A 20037-nucleotide genomic window follows, 5' to 3' on the forward strand; every position below is an offset into this window, starting at 1 on the left:
GCTTTGAATAGGCAAATGTGTGAGATTATCGAATCGCTCCCATAGGATTTTGCCAAAGTGGTGTGAACTCTACTCGAAAGAAATACACTAACTTGAGAGCATGGAAAGATACTACCATATATGTGACGTGGGGCAATAACGAAGAGCTACCAATAAAGATTTTTTATCACATGCATGAATATTTCTTTCGACCACAAATTCACCAACATCAAGCTACCGAAAAAATATATAGTTGTTCTCTCAAGAAAAATCCATATCCACCTTGCAGTAATCAAAGGCATGGTTAATCATTCTTATCTACATCAATATTTGATGGAATATGGGCATCTATCCAGATCTGCAGAAATGCTGTAGAATATGAACTTCATGTTGGATTTCCCACCAGCCATTAAATGAAAAAAATGAAAATGAGAAAAAGAATCTACATCATTTCAATGGACAGCAGCCTGTTCCTGGGCTTAGATTATTCTAGGAAATACAACAGCTTCAATTCAAAACCTTTTAGTAAGAAATGATAATGAACACAAGTACATCAGGAGTCCAAGAACAAGAAAAAATATGGTGCCTAAACAAACTCACCAAATACCCAACATCTGTGATGTATAATTTTCCCTCGACCATCTACAGAAAATAATCATGTTTTCCTGTATATCACAAAAGGCAATTGCCTATTTACATCAAATAGTTGTTGAATTTTACCCCAGATTCTAGTGCTGCTGGGGTAAAATTTCTAGGCAATTGCCTATTTACAACAAATACTTGGCAACTGACAGTATCCTATACCAACAAGCCTCACAAAATCCTGAAATCGACCTTTCAACAATGGTGGCTCAATCTCAGAAGAGCATGTAACAGATCTCTCAGAAAAATGGATATTCTGTAATGAAGTTGTTCACTGCAAGTTGACCAACGGAGTTCAGAACCTTTACTCGCTCAGCTTTACTCTCGTGTTGCCAATGACAGTCACATTTTGAAGCCTCATGAACTCAGATCTCATGAAGAGTGCATATAGTAGTTCATTCCATGTATCTGGAACCCCAGGTAAGCACCAGTGGCTGCAGTCCTGCCTGTGGAGTGGAGAAGGACCCAACTTGCCAAGGTAAAACAAGGATAAATGTCCGTCTTTTCTTCGGGCTGTCATCTGTGTCACATTCAACAGATTCAGTTCTAGAACCTTGGTTGCAGTAGAATTTTCCAAGGGCACATTCCTAAGTGGCCTCAAGAAATGTGACCAAGGTTTTAAAGATAACCGTGGACCTAAATCTGGTAGTGTCTCCAAGTGACAATTCCCACCTGTTTTCCAGTCGCCACTTCTGCGCAAAGCCACAACATTTCACAAACCATCATAATCAAGTAAACCACCACCCACTTTGGAATTGAAGTTTCTGTATTCTGTGATAACAGTTATATGACGTAAAGTTCCATTAAAAGACAATCATGGGTCATTTTTTTGCCATCCATGATGATAAGCATTTAATTGATATTAGAAATAACAAAAGGGAACAAAATCTGATTTAGATATTGTGAAAGGTAAGGTTCTTGCACCAAGAGTATGGTACAAGAGATTTAGATCATCAACTGTTCGCCCATGAATTGATTGTTTCTGAGAAGCATCAATGAACATAACAACAAGAGATTCAGATCAGATTGTTCATAAGTTGACCAAACTGGCATTTAAACTGTAATTTGATCAAGAATTCTAATGTGTACTAACTGGTTGCATAGGCCAGTTAAATTACATGATTAGCAATTATGCTAATCATGATTTTTACTGCACCAGTGCAGTTAAAGATCACCACACAAGTAAAAAAGTATGGTTGAGACAAATTAATTCCATTGTGATTTTTACTCAATACAAATTCACCAAATTGCAGAGAACCATATACTAAAAAATATCAATGGCTTCGAACATAATTCTCCATACAAGTGAACCTATGCTTGAGACAAATTTGGGGATCCACAGTTCATTTCTGCACCCATGATCATGCATGTATGTGTGCATGCAATTAGGTACAAGACCTGGAGCACCTGTAAGCAGGGATGGGTTTAGGGAGGGAACATGGATACCATTAAATGACTCATTCATCCTATTTAATGTGCCCATGCAAATTCTTGCATACAAATGTAGCAAGTAAGCAATTTTTTTTTATTATGTAGAAGGACATGGTAATTCAGAAGAAAGAAAGATTGATCAAATTAAATAAAAATACTGCTGAAAATGGACTAAGTTGTGGATCCTTTGACCAGATAGCCGGGAATTTGCAATTTGTGGTACCTATATAAAAAAACAAACCTTCTGCTCTATTCCAGTCCATAACATTTAAGCCACAATGATTTAAGAAAAGGAATTCTATCATATTAAATCATAACATATTGCACTGTCCATTAATAAAAATGTGGACTAAGTTATCTCTTTCTATACCCCCCCTCTCTTCTCCATCTTCCCTCATTTTCCTCTCTTTGCAAGAAATAGAAAGCCAGTCCCTCCAAAACAAGCCAACTAATTTGTGAGCGCACGAGAGGTCATTCCTAGATGCTTTAATTTATTTTGACCTTTTAAAACAATGAATGGGATAATTGACATCTTGATGTGATGCCTGGATTACTTCCAACATAGAAAGTGATATTCAGGTCACAAGTTCATTATAGCCAACAAAATTTTAGAAAACGAACCAAGGAATGCAATTTCTGTTATTGAAGCTGTGCCAGTCTGTGGCTGGGAATGATAAGGAAGAATGAGAAGATGAGGAAGAATGAGGGGATGACAAGGAAGAAGAGGAGGAAAAAGAGGGGAGACAATTGATGGCGAGCAGTAGACAGTCAAGAGACACACACATATATGCACACACACACACATGTATATATATCTAGTGAATCAAACCCAACCGCCCGGTTTGGGCTGCTCTGCGTGTTAATCGACAATTAAATACTGAACTGATCAGTTTTGCAATGCATGAAATGAACTATAATTTGTTGTTGTAGAATAATTTAGATCCACAAAAAATATTCTTGTAGTTAATATAGCTTTATTTCTAAATGTATTTATTATATTTGCAATTTTCCATCTAATGATTACAGAATGAAAACGATAATGTAGAAGCATTTAAAAACCTTTAAGAATTGCATAGTTTGTCTCTTATCATTTTTGGTTGTGGTAAATTATATTAATGTTGACACTAAATATCTCCTAACCATGTCCAATGTGTCCCACTGAATTAAAGTTCCCGCCTCTACTGTATATGATAAAAAAGATTGTCTTTAGCCCTCATCGGACAACTACAAGATAGCAGCACTAGGAAAGCTATTGTATATAAGAAAAAAAAGTTCTTTCTTTACTCCTCATTGGACAACTGCAAGAAAGCTGTTTCTTGGTAGAAGATAGTAAAATTAAATTTGAGGCATTTCAAAGCTAGAATGATACCTAGAATATAAGCATCGCTAAGATATGGATATCTATTGTTATCAGGGATAAAACCATGTTTAGTCTCACTATGGTTGAAGAGTTAAGAGTCAAGGCCTAATAAAGAGTCAAAGTTGACCTCTCTCAAACACACCTTTTAGGTCCATATTGAAAGGATAAAACAGTGTGGGGCCTACCATAGAGCAGACAATTATCACAGCTCAGAGAACTCACACCCGTTATGCGTGATGGCTAATGTGGATATTATTAGACTCGAAGAGACCTTAGTTCTCCAACTGTGAGGATCCAGTAAAACCATATTTAGTCACACATTGTTTGCAGAGTTAGAGAGCCAAAGCCTAACAAAAAAGTGCCAAAGGTAATTGCTCAGAGGTGCCTTTTGCAGTCCAGTCCCAAAGAGGGCCCAACCCATTGTGGTCAATTCCTTGTCCATATAGGTGACTCATATGTTTGAAATGGGCTATAAATATAACTCTTGTAGAAACAAAACAATAGTGCATAATTATGATGGAGATGTGCTACCAAGGAAGGGTCTATTACTTCTTGATCAGGGCAGGGTTCACTGACTAAGCTAGGCAACTCTAACATTAATGCCAATGAAATTTGAATAAAAAAAATTCCCTCACCATTTTTTTAGATAAAAATATTTTGGAGCATAAAAAAGGGAATAAATTCCTATGTGAACCCTTTATGCTTAATTTAATTGCCTATAAATGCTCATGTGACGAAAATGGGTGCAGGACATGTCAAAGATGCATGTCTCACGGAGTTAATAAATTCAATAAACAAAATCATCATTCATTATATTCCAAATAATCAAAAGTAATATCAAGTATCAACATATCAAGTCAATTGGTAGAAATTGTTCCAATTACAAAATGTAATATGTTCTCTCATATCCATCGTCCCCACCTCTCCTCCTCCCCTCCTTCGACGCCTCCTTTCCTCCTCTCCTCTCCTCTCCTTCTATGTTGTGGCTTCTCCGCTTATGCCACCTCCTAATTCTTTAGAAACTCTGAAATAGGATTTTTTTTCAAATTTTGGCTGACTTTTCAGGCTTTTTTGAGAAAGGCGGAATGTAGACCAATATTGGCACTATTGCTATTGCCTTATTACTATTATAAACAGTTCATAATCAAGATTTTAGACTAAGTAGGACAAAGACCAAAGGTATGCAACTTAGTAAATACTAAAAGAAGAATTGAGAGTGTGATTGAAATGGATGGAGAAGAAATTCCTATAAATAAAAATTGTAGACAAATTAGATCTATTATTTAATTAAGAAAAAGATCGATGATAATGTTCTCTAGAGAAAAAGAGGATGGATAAAGTGGAGAGGGAACCCAGGTTTTTTTGTGATCATAGAGGACCTCTTGGTTTAAAAAAGAAATTCAAGTCCAATAGATAAGAGTGTTGAGTGTTTAAAAAACATACAAAAAATTAGGATGGTTGAGATGTGTCAGAATAGATATAAAGAGTCACAAGAAAAGGATAGAAAACAAAATATTTTGAGTCGTGAATAACAAGCATTACAATTTCGCCCGGACTGATCTATACCCGCCAGTGTTTACCAGTCCTTGCATGAACCAGGGCGTGAATCATCCCTTTTCATGTGGTCTAGTTCGGTGTACTATTTTTTTCATAAGCCCTGGGTCTCCATGCATTTCGCAACCACTTGTCGCTAGTGTGGTAAGTCTATAGAACTTGAATGGAGAATCGGCACAAGCCTAGACAAAAAGAGCTTAAAGAGCATGCATGAAAAAAAGATTGGCATGATGGGAGGTGAGACTTCCTTGCAACATTTAGGTTGTTAGTCTAGTTACAAAAACTGTCCTCGCATACATTCTCGGACCCCTCCCCTTCATCAGTCAAGGTAACATGAATAAGAAGAATGTGGAATATTTCAAAGTCGAGCCTTTTTGATGACTTTTAAAGAGCTGTGAGGAATACACCATGAGTATGTTAAAATGAAGTGGTGCGAGCTTCAAGAAAGCAAGCCTACAAATCTGTCTCAATAAAATTCACATCTAGATATGCCCTTGATAACTTTGGTGGGCACAGCAACAAAAGGCTCCAGAACATTTTTGGAATGTAATGTACAACATCAAATAACAAACACGAGATTACAAGTGGAATTCTTTGATGAGATAACTCTCCTACAAAATAATGGAATAAAATTCTTCAGGCACAAATAGAAAGATTTTATAAACATATATGAAGTTATGCTTGCGAGAAAGTTTTGCATAAATAATGTGGCACTTCTAAACTCATCGAGCAACATTCATATAGTAGCAAATCACTCTAAGATGTCCAAACTCATTGCAAACTATTTCGTCCTAGTGATGAACGATACAGAGTGATATCATTGCCAAGGCCCAAGGGGGTGTCAGTATATACCCTTGGCATGGCATAGAGATGTAAACTAGTACATCTAGATACAGCTGGTACCACACCATTGACTATTTACTATTCTTACATATACTTAATTATTGTTTATATTGGAAGATATGTATTGGATGTCTCAAGATGCACATTACAAATATATTAAAAAGAGAGCGACATTAACTATGATTAAAATAATATCATGTGCTTGCTTAATTCAGGAAGTAACTACAAAAAACAATGATCTGCTATTATACATCATGTCAAGAAAATAGACGGGCTTTTCTCACTATGTTTTGGATGTCCACAAGCTAGAAACATGACATTAAGCTTTTTAATTGAAAAAAACTTTGCTTACGCGAAGTGATAGTATTTAGTGCAGATTAGTAAAATAATGTACAGGAAACCTAAGTACTTACCAGAAATATATATCCAAGGAACCTAAGAACTTAACAAAAGCTATAAATTTAAGGGAGTGAAAATATGTTTGCTTTTGTTACACAATCAGTATGTACCTGAAATGAACAGGAGCATATGTTCGGAAGATGACTTGAGTCTTGCTCCTATTGACTTCTTTACGAATCCACTCAAACAATGTCTGAATTGATCTTTGATAAGCTGTATTCACACTCATCTCCATCTTCACCTGGCCTCCTTCTTGGAAATAGCAACCCCTGAATTAGAAGATCTTTATTTTAATCTAGACTCGTTTATAAATGTAATACTGCCACTCTGTTGAGAAATAACCTTAGTTTATTTTCAGTCTTTCATGATCTTGCATCACTCGTAATTATCTTAACAATTGTACCATCACTCAAGACTCAAGTGTTTGATCTTGAGTAGTGTTACCTTGGTAGGTATCAATGAGAATGGTGTGGTCCTTAGTAAATTGTGTTTGTTACTGAATGTATGAAGTCCAAAAGTGCCTCATAATCCCTATAAGTAGATGTGGGGTGTTCATGATGTGTGCAAGGACTAAATAGATAAGAAACAAAGTTTGTATTTGCTTCCATCCAAGTTCCACCACTCTTTCAACAAATTTGTATTTGACCTTATTCAAGTGGCTAGTGATATGCAACTTTATATATCTTGCTTCATCAAAGAGAATTATGAATAAGGGTGTATCCAAATAAAAGTCATGTTTGAAACTCAAAATCTACAGGAGGTAGTAAAGAAAAGTTGAGTAACCTCAAGAAAATGCTACTCTTATAGCGCAATAAATAGATGTTAAAGGATTTGGGAAGACAAGAAGGCACTCTTTCTCATCTGCCAAGACCTAGATGAAGGCAACACAAGAAGGTCATTTCTGCCAATACCTTCAAAGAAGCATGAGAGGTCCAACACTCCTACATGCTCAAGCTGACAAAATCTACTTGCACTTTTCTTAAGTTCTAAAACATGATCATAACCAGCTAAGTTGTGATGCTTTATAAGAGATAGAGTAAATGAGTACAAAGTTCAGCATAATCACCAACAATGTTACTCCCTTTTCTATCTCCTATGTTCTATGAAGCAAAAAGGAGGTAGGCCCGTCTCCTCAGTCTTCACCATAATAAGCAGATAAAAGGAGTTCCAAAGATCTTGCATTTTGATCTTGATAGCAATAAGCAAAAGAAAAAAGTGTTGAAAGAACTATACATCCAATCAATGTACAGAAGTGTCTAAAGGTTGTAGACTGCTTTTGGTAGGAGATTGCCAGAAGCAGAGGTAATCTTTCAACATTAAAACTGAGCTGATAAGTTGAACAAAATGATCATCCAATTTGTGATAAGTAAAGATATCGGTCTGCTGTTTACCAATTATCATAAGTTCACGACAGTTAAAATTTATCAAAATCAAACCAACCATCAAAGATAAAGGAAGTATTATTTGACAAGCTATCTAACATAAAAAAATATCAAACTCTTACTAGTTAGCCAACTAGAAGTTGAATCAACTTGGGTACTCATGAGCAATTTTGTGTACTTATTCTTCATCTGTTTGTTCACTGTCTAAACTGAAAGTGCTAACTTAGTCACAAACCCAGTGAAATGGAAAAATCACATTTCAAATTCATTTTGGAGCATCAGGATAGATGGGGAAGGGACTACTGCTAACTAGTAGCACTTCCTTTTTTGTTTAATTATGTGGACAATGCAAGAATCCAAAACCTGTAGTATCAACTCCATGTATTATGCTATTTAGGTGAGAATGCAGTTTGACTATGTAATTACCCTCTAATGGTCTTCTCATAGTTCCACCAGTGCCCAGTATTGAAGACAAGGACATCAGCGTCCTTCCATCTATTAGAAGTCCAATCCAAAATGTCCAATTTAAGAGTAGTCTTCACTTTTTTGGGCACACCTGCTGGGGCACGGCTTTGGAGCACCAGAAATGGTGCTCTGTAATACTCCACAGTACAGTTGTAGTCACTGAAGTTAAACACCAAGAAGCCCATATGTTTTGTGATTGGGCTTCCATTTACTTCATAGATTGAGCTCTTATTTGAAACAGCCACAGAAAGCATGCAAAGGAGAGACTCCCATTGATTCCTTCCAATTGAATCGCCTACAAAAACCAGCCTTCTGTTCCTTAGCTTCTCCAGCATCTTCTTGGGATCAAATCTGATCAAGTGAATAGGAAAACAGGAAGGATTTAGGAACAACTAATTTCACACAGTGCTAATATCATCAATCTACAGTTTTCTTAACTAAAGCCAATTAACCTAAGGGGCAATAACTCCATCATCTAGTTTTAAATATACAATATTAAAGCATCTTCAGAGGACTACAAGAATCATTACATTTAACGGATGTGTTTAAGAAAACTTCAGTGTCGGAGAAGCAGATGAAGCAATGCTACATATTTCCATATCACTCTTAAAAGACATAAACGGCACTTGTTTTCGTTTACTAGTAAAAGATTCCCATGGATTGCTGATTAAAATTTGAAGGAGAAGAAAAATCAAAGAATCCCATTTCATTTTCTTCTCTTTTATTTTTTGTCTTTTGGGGCCCTAAAATCTGAAAATTCTAAGAGACATGCGGTAAGAACAATTTTAAAAAATAAAACTATAATAAAATGTAAATATATTTTTAAAAATTGAAAACTACATTTGAAATCCTTTAAATTGCAAAACAAATGTAAATTATTGATAGAAGTAAAAAAAAAAAAAAAGTATTAAATAGAAAAATTGAATGCTTACTTGAAGTATGTAAAACCACATTATTTACTTATATTTATTTAATAAAAAATCTGATTAACTAGAAACACAAAAAGAGAGACAAGAAAGGTTCAAACCAAATATAGGGAAAAATCATGTAACCGTTGGCTAAATACTCGCATAGTTTTGCTTTAAATGTTTCCTGAAGCCCAGGTGTTTGAACAGCAAATGCTGAGACCCTGCTAAAGGACGAGGGTTCCCTTGTTTCAATTACCCAGATTTTTCGGGATTATATAATAGATAACTATATATTCAATCGAATGACTATAAAACAACGAGACGGTGTGTTCCTCAACAGTCCAAAGACAAGTCCATCCAGATAACCCAAAAACGTTGAGGACGGCATCAACAAACAATAAAATCGCACGAACATGAAGTCCGTGCATCCTTACAGTGAACATCCACGAGCATCTTGCATGCTTGACAGCTATTCGATAGACACATGAATTCCGACATGAAGCTTCTCGGTATTCAAGTGGAGGTATGTAGAATAAGCCTATCAAAAACTAAAGAAATAGCAAAAGCAATGGAATACAGAACGCATAGGATCAAAATAGATGAGAAGGAAAGGAGGAAGGATAAAGAAGAATACAGAGCGAACGAAAAAGAAGAAATCTCGAAGGAAGTAAAGCGACAATAGAGGAGGAGAAAGCTGAAACCTTTGGGCTAAAAATGTGCAGCATCGATTCTAATAGAAAATTTTTCTTCAAAAGTAAAGAACAAAATGTTAAAACCTTGAAAGAAAATTAAATCGCGGAAGTGAGACCTGGGGAGATCGCAGCCAGCAGGCTGCCACCGCCACTTGGTGTACATACGGTCGGGCCTTCCATTCTCGGAGCAGCGGAAGCCCTCGTCCAAGAACGGGCAGTCCACCGACTCGTACAGTGGGTACCCCTCATCCCACACCCACTCCCCGTCGAACCAATCGCAGCCCCCGCCGCCGCCCACGGCCGGCCCACTCTGCCACGCGAGGCCAGCGACGCCGTAATAGTCGGAGTGCACGAGGCGCAGCAGCAGGAGGAAGACGAGGGCGGCGGTGAGGACGAAGAGCCCCAGTGCGCCAAAGTGCTCGAAGGGCTTAACCCGCCTCCCGAGCCTCCGCAGAGCGTCCGAGCGCTCCTCCCAGCCGCCGTGGCCGCCGCTCCTCCTCTTGGCCGGAGATGCGGCAACAGGCGTCGAGTAATTCGCCGACGGCACGGCGGAGCCGGAGCTTCCCATGAGTCGTCAGTTTACCAAGGAGGGATCATCGGCATCGGTGGTGGAAGTTTATGGCAGGCAGACATGGATTTGGGCAAACGGAAGGAATAAGCGAGGAGGAGAGGATAGACTGAGTGGGAAAGCTACAAAGAATAAATAAAATGGAGGAGAATGGCAAGATGATCGATTTGGTTTGTGGTTGTGAGAGGGGAACACAGCTTATAGACAGACCATCACCCATTCATCATTCATTCATCGAACAAGTTCAAATCTTTTCTTTCGATCGTCAAGCGAAGAAGAAGAAATATCAAATATAAAATAAATAATAATGATATATCCATTTATATTGATCGTTAATGGACAGCCGTCCGTGGCCGTCTCACCGAGGAAGACGTGATTGATAGTTCTTTCTCGCTTTGGCTGATAGGAGCCGATATCGACGACTTCCAACACGTCGCTCGTAACTAAACTTCACAGGCCCATCAACACACGTCGCTACCCGTCTAATCTTACCGAGGATTGATTGGTTTCACAGGTTGGTTGGGCCCCGTATTACCTTATCCAAAGAAAAGGAGGGTGCGAGAGGAGCGATCGATAGGGGGTGTACACGTGAGTTATGAAGCCGGTGTTCCGGAACGGTGGGTGTGCCGACCCACGATATCCACGTCCATCGTATCCAATTGTCCACGCACGGGAGTGCTTGCTGCTTATCCCCGCGAACAGGATTCGGCAAAGTCCACTATTATTAGCTAAGCAAGCAGTCCGCGGCCAACGGCGGTGTGTGTACTCTTCCCCCGTGTTAAGAGTGGGGAGGAATAGACCCTGTCTGGAACCACACTGCTAAGCTTCAACCAGTTGATCCTCGATGCATCAATAATAATAATAATAATAATTATTATTATTATTATTATTATTGTAAAAGACAGACAGAACTTATTATTAGTTCGAGGATTTATTAGTGCCAACTTATCCTAAAAATAGGGGAAAAAAGAAAGGAGGGGGTAAAACAATATGGTAGATCGGGATTTATTAGTGCCAACTCGACAATAAATACAGTAGAAACTCGCTTAGAAATCAATGATCCAAATATTATAACGGTTGATTCGAGTTGACTCTTTGGATTTTTGATGTCAATTAACACTTGGGGTGTTTCGATTGAGTCTTCGAGATTGGTTGGTGTATCTATGAAACGATAAAACCTCAAGTTCGAGTTGAGCATCACCTACATCATTTAATTTTATAAATAAAAATATATTTTTTGATTAAAAAAAAAAAAGAAATACTAGAAGACAGCTATCGGCAATTTAGAGAGTAAATTTTGTAACTAAATTTTGTAAGATGTGAATGATGAGAATTACTAGTTGAATCAATGAATGTGATTGAACTATAGGTTCCACATAAATTATTTTTTTATAAAAAAATGTACTTATGCACTAAAAATATAAAATATAGAAATTATAATCAAAATTATCACAAAACCATAATTATGAAAATGCATCTATGAAGTAGAATGAATTCTCCTATTTTAATTATCAAAATATAAAAATTTAATTCATCTGATTTACAAAAAAAATATATGTCAACAACACATTGCATGTGATAACACAAGAAGGAAAACAATAATGAGTGATCATAATTAAAAAAAATATGAGAGATAAATAAAGGATGAAGATGAGAGAATAAAAGATTAAGATATTAAGGAGACATTAACGAAAGTGTGGAGAAAAATAATAGAAAGAGATCATTAGAAATGTAAAATGGAGTAACACAAGATTTCGAAATATATCATTGCTAAAATAAAATAAATTACTTTATAAAAAAATATGGACATATATATATATATATATGATTATTAAGATCCATTTGGATATTTAAGGTTTTATCTGCTTGAACTACCTAACCCCCGGTTTGTATTTAATAAACATGTATAATATTGTAGATGTTAAGATATAACAATACGTGAACATAAAAATTGGTGCTAGATGGGTATTGGATATCCACCATCACCATAGTACCGAAATCTTCTAAGCAAACGCATCACAAAAATAATGAATAATTTGATGATCTACTCGCATTCGAATCCTTCCCCACTTGTCATTATCGATGTAAGGAATAATACCCCTAATATCGTTCTTGTGGGATTCATATTTTGCTGTAACCAGTGAGGCGATAAGGAAATAGAATATTTATAAAAACGTAAACATATAACTCCAAAAGAAAATTATATCCTTATTGTCCTTTTTGCTAACTTGTTTAAAGACTTTATAGTAAGAATTGAATATTTGATCTCGTTTTGATACAGACATATTTACAACAATAAATTTCCACACGATGAGAATCTTTTGAAAAGTACCCTTTAGCATCTATTCCCTAAAGAGATGTGAGATGAACCATTTGACCACAAGAAATAGGAAAAATAAGAACCACTACTTATTTGCAATTAAAGTTAGCCATTATTCTCATTTGGATAGAAATCTTTATAGGAGTTGTCCGGTAGTTTAGATAGTAAAATTTTTTAATAATTTATTTTATTTAAAATTTTAAATTTTAAAATAAGACATTCTTCGTGTATATCTCTTTTAGGTTTGTTTACCCCCAAACTATAATCTCTTTAAGATTTGTCCTATATTATTTACCCTAAACTATAACATTTGTAGATTAAGAGGATAATATAGTTATACCTTTCTCGATTAATTGCTCAAATATATCAATGTTAAGCTACACTCTTCATCAACTATCAATAGTTAGTCGCGTATATTATACTGAGTTGCCAAAGAGTTCTTTTAGAAATTTGAATATTATTTTTTTTTAGATAAGAATATAATTAAGAGTATATTAGTAATTAAATTATATTTTTTAATAATTATTTTTTACTTGGATCAAGAGTTGATTATGATTAAATGAATGGTGGAGAAAAGTGGCAGTTGATTTAGAATCAAAATTTTACTTAAAAAGACTTTTAAATTTGGAAGGAAGATCAAGCTTTTTTTAAATCAAAAGGAGGAGTATATCATGTATTTATTTCCATGATTCTCATCCTCTTGTATCATCGAGGGTAGTAATATATTTAATTATATTCGATTGATATTCTATTTCTCGATAGTTTGATTTCCAAGACAAATGATCGTATGAATCTTAAATGTCCATGATTTATGAATTCATAATTTTCTAAATAAGTCATGATGTGATGCTCTCTTATTAAGCTAGTTAATGTCTCATTGTTTTTGTTTGTTGATCCAATTGCCCGCCGGCGAGGGCGAGGGGTGGGGGATATCGGTGCAGCACACAGGCGGCCGGCCGAGGTGCCCATGCTTGACTCGGCCCGGATCGGAGAGGTGCTCGTCGCCCAGACACCAAGCAGGCAATGGGCTGTCGGCCCCGCCCGATAAAACTAGACTAGGCCTGGTTCGGGTCGAGCGAGCCGGACTGGGTATAGTCCGGTTTACAGAGACAGGCTCCGGTTCAGCCCAATCGGGCCCCACCTCGTTCGATCCCGCCCATGACGTCTGATCTGTCAAATCAGAGGACTTATTTGTTTAAATAATTATATAACTTTCGAGTTTATATTCTATTCGAACGATATGTATGGCGGTGGATTCCTTATAAAACTTAGATAAGTTTACGATTTGATGAAATTTTGGTATAATATTTATAGATGTTGTTAGTGAACAGTTACGTCGTGGTCGAGGTATCAACACAACTCGGTTCAATCTCGGATGCATAAGATTGCTCAAGCGGATGCTCGGGTAGTGGGAGCGAGCATTAAGTCAAGTTGAGTTTGAATCTCATTTCTTGAGTGCGGTCTTTCTCCCTTGGCGAGTGGCCTGCTTTTTCGTTGTCGAGTTTCTATACACATGCCGGGGAGATTTCCTGACTCGACCCCTCCGAAGGTTAAGTTAGTGTTGAGTGAAGTAAGGAGTTGAATGCTCGAAGTCCTTCCTTTGACGTTGATCAAAGGTTGACTTTTATATCTACGAACGAGGATCGATCGAATAATCTAATAATATAGGCTCGATTTCATAAATATTATCGTCTCATCTAAGAGAATAAAGATTTCTATTTAAATTAATTGAACATATATAATTTAAAATTATAAATAGATTTTGAAGGTAAATCTGAATTGATTCCAATTTAGATTATTTTTATTTTAATTGAACCAAATTTAAAAAAAAAATAGTTCGATTTGATTTAGGGTTCAGTTTGAATACCCACGTTTTCAATAATACCAAATATAACATAGAATAAGACTTAGTATAATGCTTTAAGGCTAATTTAATGGTGACTACATATCATTAAACACTCTTAATATGAAACTAAATCAGTTGTAATATCTCATACTTAAGGGATTGAATTTCTTATTAAGATACAAACACATCTTAAAAATTAGACTTTGATGTGTTCTCTAATATTATTTATGGATAACTCTTTTCTATGCTCAATAAATACCATATCAGTTTATAAATATCAATTACCATAAATCGATTTGATGAAATAATTAAGTCTCAACCACTAACCTAAATTATTTAAACTCAAACGAATAATAATTTGCCTATCATATCCTTAATTCAATATAAATTTCTAAACACTAAGCCGTCGTAAACGGGGAATTACAAGAAAGATTATTATTTTTTTATTGCGAAAAAACCTAAACATAGTAAATTAGAAGCAACAGTAAGTAGCATCCACTGAAACCAATAACAGGATGCAATCGAAAACTCGGACTGGTTTGTCTGTCTTCATCGACTGGCTCTTCTCCTCTTGGAAGATCTTTTTTATCCGTAACGATAAATAAATAAAATAAAATAAACCCTCCTTATCGCTCGCCTTTGTTCGAAGATTCTCTTTGTTCCTCCTTCACACGTCAAGATTCTCTCACCCGTCCCTGCCAACATAAACCGTGGGCCAAATGACATACCAATACCATGGGCGTCATGGCTGCAGCACTCCAAATCACAACCCATTGTCTGTCTTTGATTATTTTATTTCTTATTCTTCCTTTTTTTTCATTATTTCTTATTGTACGTCTCTCATCACCACCCACACACACCACGCATTGTGTTTGTCATGGCGTCGGTCGATTTCAGCTCTCCACCAGAATATTCTGCCCACTTCACAACGTGTGTGATAAAGAGTTTATAGAACAAGTATTTGATTAAATCGATAGGAGTATCATGATGTTCTGTCTACAACAAAAAAGTTCTTCTATCGTCGTAAATAAGTAGGAATACCTCATAATCAATCTTCTAATGATTGACTCCATTTAGATATTTTTAGGTTTTATTAATTGTAAACAATATACTTCCAAACTACAAATCTACATTATTTATATGGGATGTACGTACAATAAAAACTAAACACCATGGAGGAGGATGAGCCTTTGTTAAAGTAGTACAGTGGTATCACACCATGAAGAAGAAGCAGTTTTACGTTTCCTTGTTATCTTGTGATATCCTTATCTCATTTGAGTAGATTGGGATGTGTTTGACTAGATAGTGGACAATTAACTGCTTCTTCTTATCTTCATGGCCGTGGTTATAACACTTGAACATGATTATAATCGAAGTGGGCTCTGCAATTGGTGTTTATTTTAATTTCGTAAGAATCTCTGAACATATTTTATTTTAATGTAAGCTGATCAAGGACTTGATGGAATGGATCTACACGTAGGGGCCAATCGACAGTCAAGCGTTACCATCCAACAAAACTAAACCATGGGCGGCACAGATTTCTAAAAGGGAATACGTTGTACTAAGTTGTGTATCAAGCCAGTATTCCATCTTGGTTTTGATTCCTTAAGATTGATAGATTGTTTCGTCTCATTCTTGGAAGGGTTTTGAGATGGTACATCAAAGTTGCTTAGACACAAAAGAAGTATAGATTAACACTGCATCACGTGTTAGTGTTCTTGTTCTTTGGTTTCTTTTGTGGTTCAAAAGGTGCATGCAAGTGTATGTTTATTTATGTCTTTAGAGAGAGAGAGAGAGAGAGAGAGAGAGAGAGAGAGAGAGAGAGCAGGTGGTGGTGGATGAAAGCCAGCTCTTGAAACCCAGTACATTCTTTTACATTGTCGTATTAGTCCGAGTTGTATCTGCTCTGGAGAATAGTCATCACCATGTGAGGGTGAGTGGCAACCTGATGGCACTTCCTCTACCTCTAATCCTGCAGACACAAATGTCCTCTGCACGCGAACATTTTTGTTCTCTTTATAATATGCTCGTATATCTGACCAGGCAAAAAAAGAGAAGATCTTGATTCGTGTAGTTAGTTTACCAAGTTTTAAGACCTCAAAGTTGATGTCCAATTAATTGATTCATTTTGGTGTACTCCACTCCGTATATGCTGAATCGAAAGTGATGTTTGAGCTCCAAAATTAAGTCTCATGTTTTGTTTGAACGTGTCAATAGGCACCGAGAGAAATCACTGCTCGGTTAGATAACAGGTCACATCATGCATGGATGGATCATGGTGCAATCCATGCCACCAACTCTCGTTCTAATGACTTCCACTCCTTTATTCTGAAACCAGACTTGAATTGTTATTAAGTCAGGAGTGATTGAATTGCTGATGCACATCTCTTCTGGCGAAACCAAAATAAATCTTCCTGTGGTGTCGGATTAAAGAACCATTTGTCTGACGTCTGCAGCGTCGGCAAAAGGGCTATATAAACAGATAACCCTGCCACTCTCCTTGCTCGCGTACCAAACTAGTTCCAAGTAGATATCCCACTGCCGGTCTCTGGGTAAGTGGATTGAGGTCATCATGTTGGGTGTATTCAGCGGGGAGGTGGTGGAGGTCCCGGAGGAGCTGGTGGTGGCCGGCAGCAGGACGCCGTCCCCCAAGACACGGGCGGCGGAGCTGATGAACCGATTCCTCGGCAGCTCCGCTCCGGCGGTGTCGATCCAGCTCGGGTACTTGGGCCACCTCGCCTACTCCCACACCAACCAGTCCCCCTTCGCTCCCAGGTTGATCCTCTCCGTTCCTCCCATATATTTATCCTCGGCTCAAATGAAAGAACAAAAGTTTCTGTCGCCGTTCTTTCTGCTCTCTCTCTCGCTCTCTCTCTCTCTTTCCCTTCACCGGGAAAGTGATGATCTTAGAAACGTAACAGATGCATCCACGCAACTTAATGCAGAGACGTGCATGCACAAGTCATATATCTAGGCAGCACGAAGTATAAAGAGATCCCTGAAACGATAGATCTCACCATCCATGTCAGATTCGAAAAGCATCTGATCTCCGCAAGCAGAAATTTCTGCATGCTAATATTGATGATGCATCTGTCATTGAACTGGAACTGGGAGGAGTAAGCTCTCTGGATCACTAGTGTTCCCTCGCTTACTGATCCGATTGCTGGGGAAGAGGAAGGGAAATCGCATGCAACGTTGGGTGGGGATTTGTCTCTGTTGATGGCCGACGCCCAAACTGTGGTGGGTTCGGTGGGGCCCAAACCGTGCGTCGGGTTTTTCCTACCAATCAGACGGCCCCAACTGTGCTGTTTTGTCTCTGTTGATAGCCCGACGGCCCATAGTTTTCGGAACTCGGTATAGAAAAACCCACGCTCGTGACGCGTGGACTCCACTAAGCGAGAAAGGAATAGACAACCACATTAACTTTGTACGCGCACGTGGGGCCCACGTCCGTGCGCGTGGTTGGATAATTGCTAAGTCGGTCCGTCATCCTTATCCACACACTTCCCAGGATTTGCACCTCTCTTGCTAAATATCCCGTCTTCTTTACCTTCAAAAGATTCCCCTTACGTGTTCATATCTCGTGCCACAAATAATTGGGCGCATCCACCGTATATATATATATATATATATATATATATATATATATATATATATATATATATATATATATATATATATATCTGGGATTTGTTTTATTAACTTGATTTGAATAAGTCAATCATATGGTTTTGATTAATAGAGTTGGTTGAAAATGAAGTATCTTATCGAATTTAAATGTACAATTGAATCGAGTATACCACACGCCTTTGCTTATTTCTTAAGAGTCAAACCGACGTATACGACACTCCAAGTGCGGCTTGGATTTGGTTGATGCAATGATGGACGCCTGTGCAGGATGTTTGCAGCCAAGGACGAGATATACTGCCTGTTCGAGGGAGTGCTGACTAACTTGGGAAGCTTGAGGCAGCAGTATGGGCTTTCCAAGAGCGCCAACGAGGTGGTGCTGGTGATGGAGGCGTATAAGGCCCTCCGCGACCGAGCCCCCTATCCGCCCAGCTTCATGCTCGCACATCTCTCCGGCAACTTCGCCTTCGTCCTCTTCGACAAGTCCACTTCATCCATCCTCGTCGCATCTGTACGCCATCCTCCCTCCCTCCTGCATCCATGTCCATTCCTTGTTTTCTTGCAGCTCTTTTATGTGACCATTGCTATCTACGGCTGGCGATACATGCTGGTCCTGCCACAGGACCCAGATGGAAGGGTACCCTTGTTCTGGGGCATAACAGCCGATGGATGCCTTGCCTTTGCTGATGACCTGGATTTGCTGAAGGGATCATGCGGGAAGTCACTTGCACCATTCCCCAAAGGTACGTAATCCACCCAACAGTCCGTATCGTCGAACTATATGCTCCAATTAAATGAATGAATGAGTATCACAATCCGAGATGTGATTGTGATATCACTAATGAGATTGTGGCAAGTTCAAAAACACTTTTGTTCCTTACTGGATATCAGGATGTTACTACTCAAATGCATTGGGGGGCCTGAAAAGCTACGAGAATCCTAAGCACAAGGTCACCGCCGTTCTTGAAAACGAGGAAGAAGTATGTGGTGCCACTTTCAAGGTATGATGCCGTCTATTCATGTGTAGTAGTCATCGTTTTAATGAATCGTAAATCTTCTGCATTTCTCACTGTGTTGTGTGCATAATTTATCTCTATATACGATCAAATGAAAATAAACCGTGGTGAAGGATGAATGGTTTAGAAACAAAATGAAAATATTAGATTACTTGCAAAGTCAAAATAATGTATGCATAAACTTCTGACAGATGGGTGCGGTAATCAAAAGGAGTTGGAAGGATAGTTGTATCAAACGAATAATGCTACTGAAATAAATTGTGCAGCAAAGAAAGGCGAGTGTTTTTTGAATCACCAGAGACTAAATTTTCTTTGCATTGTCTGTGCAGGTGGAAGGGTCTGCGGTTGTCGCGGCAACACAATAAAGAGAGAGGGAAGCGATGGGGCAAACGACCACTGCTGTAGAAACTACAAAAGTCATGGAGTTGCTGGTTATGTAAATTATGTGGTGGTGCCACCGTTCCCTGTCTGTCTGTGTGATGGTCTTGTTTCTCTCTCTAGGAAAGCTTTCAGGGTAGTTTCTCTCTTTGTTCTGCAACAGTCCTCCTCCTCCGCTTTTGCACAATGATCAAGTCCTAACGATCAAGATCAATAAGCATGCATCATCCATTATCTATGCTCAGGAATAGCATGAAAAGTGACAAATAAGGTGATAAAACACTTCCATGGTCAGAATGGTTTGCACGATTTATACATCTCAAAGGAATCTGACTCTGAGCTATTCCATCTTATCATTAAAGGCTAAACATCTGAAGGCTTTTAGCATTAAAGGATATGCAGCATATCATTATTTGTGTTGGAAATAATAGAATATAAGAAATCAGGGAAGAAGCTTTATTGAAATAGCTTTAGCTTGCATATATTAAGCTATCGCTCTCATATTTATATAGATTAGGTGGGAGAATTTTGCTCAACAGAATAGAGAATTTCTCTCAATAGAGTAAGATATTTCTTCGTATAGTTGGAAAAATTTTAATTACTATCATACCCCTACAAGATGGTGCT

The 20037-nt window shown here is 37.8% G+C and overlaps 2 protein-coding genes across 3 annotated transcripts; one reads left to right on the plus strand and one right to left on the minus strand.

Moving 5' to 3' along the window:
- Positions 1-485: 485 nt before the first annotated feature.
- Positions 486-10513, minus strand: LOC135581256 (protein trichome birefringence-like 11). 2 transcript variants are annotated; one of them, XM_065194379.1, is made up of 4 exons: positions 9772-10510; positions 8017-8406; positions 6319-6477; positions 486-1313 (listed from the first exon to the last, which is right to left on the minus strand). In XM_065194379.1, exons 1-4 carry the CDS (start codon positions 10221-10223, stop codon positions 926-928), a joined length of 1389 nt encoding a protein of 462 aa, XP_065050451.1. In that variant the 5' UTR covers positions 10224-10510; the 3' UTR covers positions 486-925. The 2 variants fall into 2 exon arrangements, with proteins under 2 accessions (XP_065050451.1, XP_065050452.1); XM_065194380.1 differs by lacking the exon at positions 486-1313 and adding an exon at positions 5433-5577 and having other exon boundaries at positions 9772-10513.
- Positions 10514-16884: 6371 nt separating this feature from the next.
- Positions 16885-19648, plus strand: LOC135680468 (stem-specific protein TSJT1-like). The gene is made up of 5 exons (XM_065194381.1): positions 16885-17164; positions 18287-18527; positions 18639-18759; positions 18908-19017; positions 19362-19648. The coding sequence occupies exons 1-5, from the start codon at positions 16962-16964 to the stop codon at positions 19395-19397; spliced, it is 711 nt and encodes a 236-aa protein (XP_065050453.1). The 5' UTR covers positions 16885-16961; the 3' UTR covers positions 19398-19648.
- Positions 19649-20037: the final 389 nt, after the last annotated feature.

This window comes from Musa acuminata, chromosome BXJ1-8 (assembly GCF_036884655.1).
Source record: "Musa acuminata AAA Group cultivar baxijiao chromosome BXJ1-8, Cavendish_Baxijiao_AAA, whole genome shotgun sequence".
In the NCBI taxonomy this organism is placed as follows: Eukaryota; Viridiplantae; Streptophyta; class Magnoliopsida; order Zingiberales; family Musaceae; genus Musa; species Musa acuminata.

What these genes read in the sequence shown, in the direction of transcription:
- LOC135581256 (XM_065194379.1), bottom strand. Translation starts at nt 10,223, where the DNA reads ATGGGAAGCTCCGGCTCCGCCGTGCCGTCGGCGAATTACTCGACGCCT. An exon ending in TATGAGAAGACCATTAGAGG is followed by an intron (nt 6,478 to 8,016) that starts GTAATTACATAG and finishes CTTCTAATTCAG; the next exon opens with GGGTTGCTATTTCCAAGAAG. An exon ending in TATGCTCCTGTTCATTTCAG is followed by an intron (nt 1,314 to 6,318) that starts GTACATACTGAT and finishes GGCTTTGCGCAG; the next exon opens with AAGTGGCGACTGGAAAACAG.
- LOC135680468 (XM_065194381.1), top strand. Translation starts at nt 16,962, where the DNA reads ATGTTGGGTGTATTCAGCGGGGAGGTGGTGGAGGTCCCGGAGGAGCTG. An exon ending in CATCCATCCTCGTCGCATCT is followed by an intron (nt 18,528 to 18,638) that starts GTACGCCATCCT and finishes GTCCTGCCACAG; the next exon opens with GACCCAGATGGAAGGGTACC. An exon ending in ACTTGCACCATTCCCCAAAG is followed by an intron (nt 18,760 to 18,907) that starts GTACGTAATCCA and finishes ACTGGATATCAG; the next exon opens with GATGTTACTACTCAAATGCA.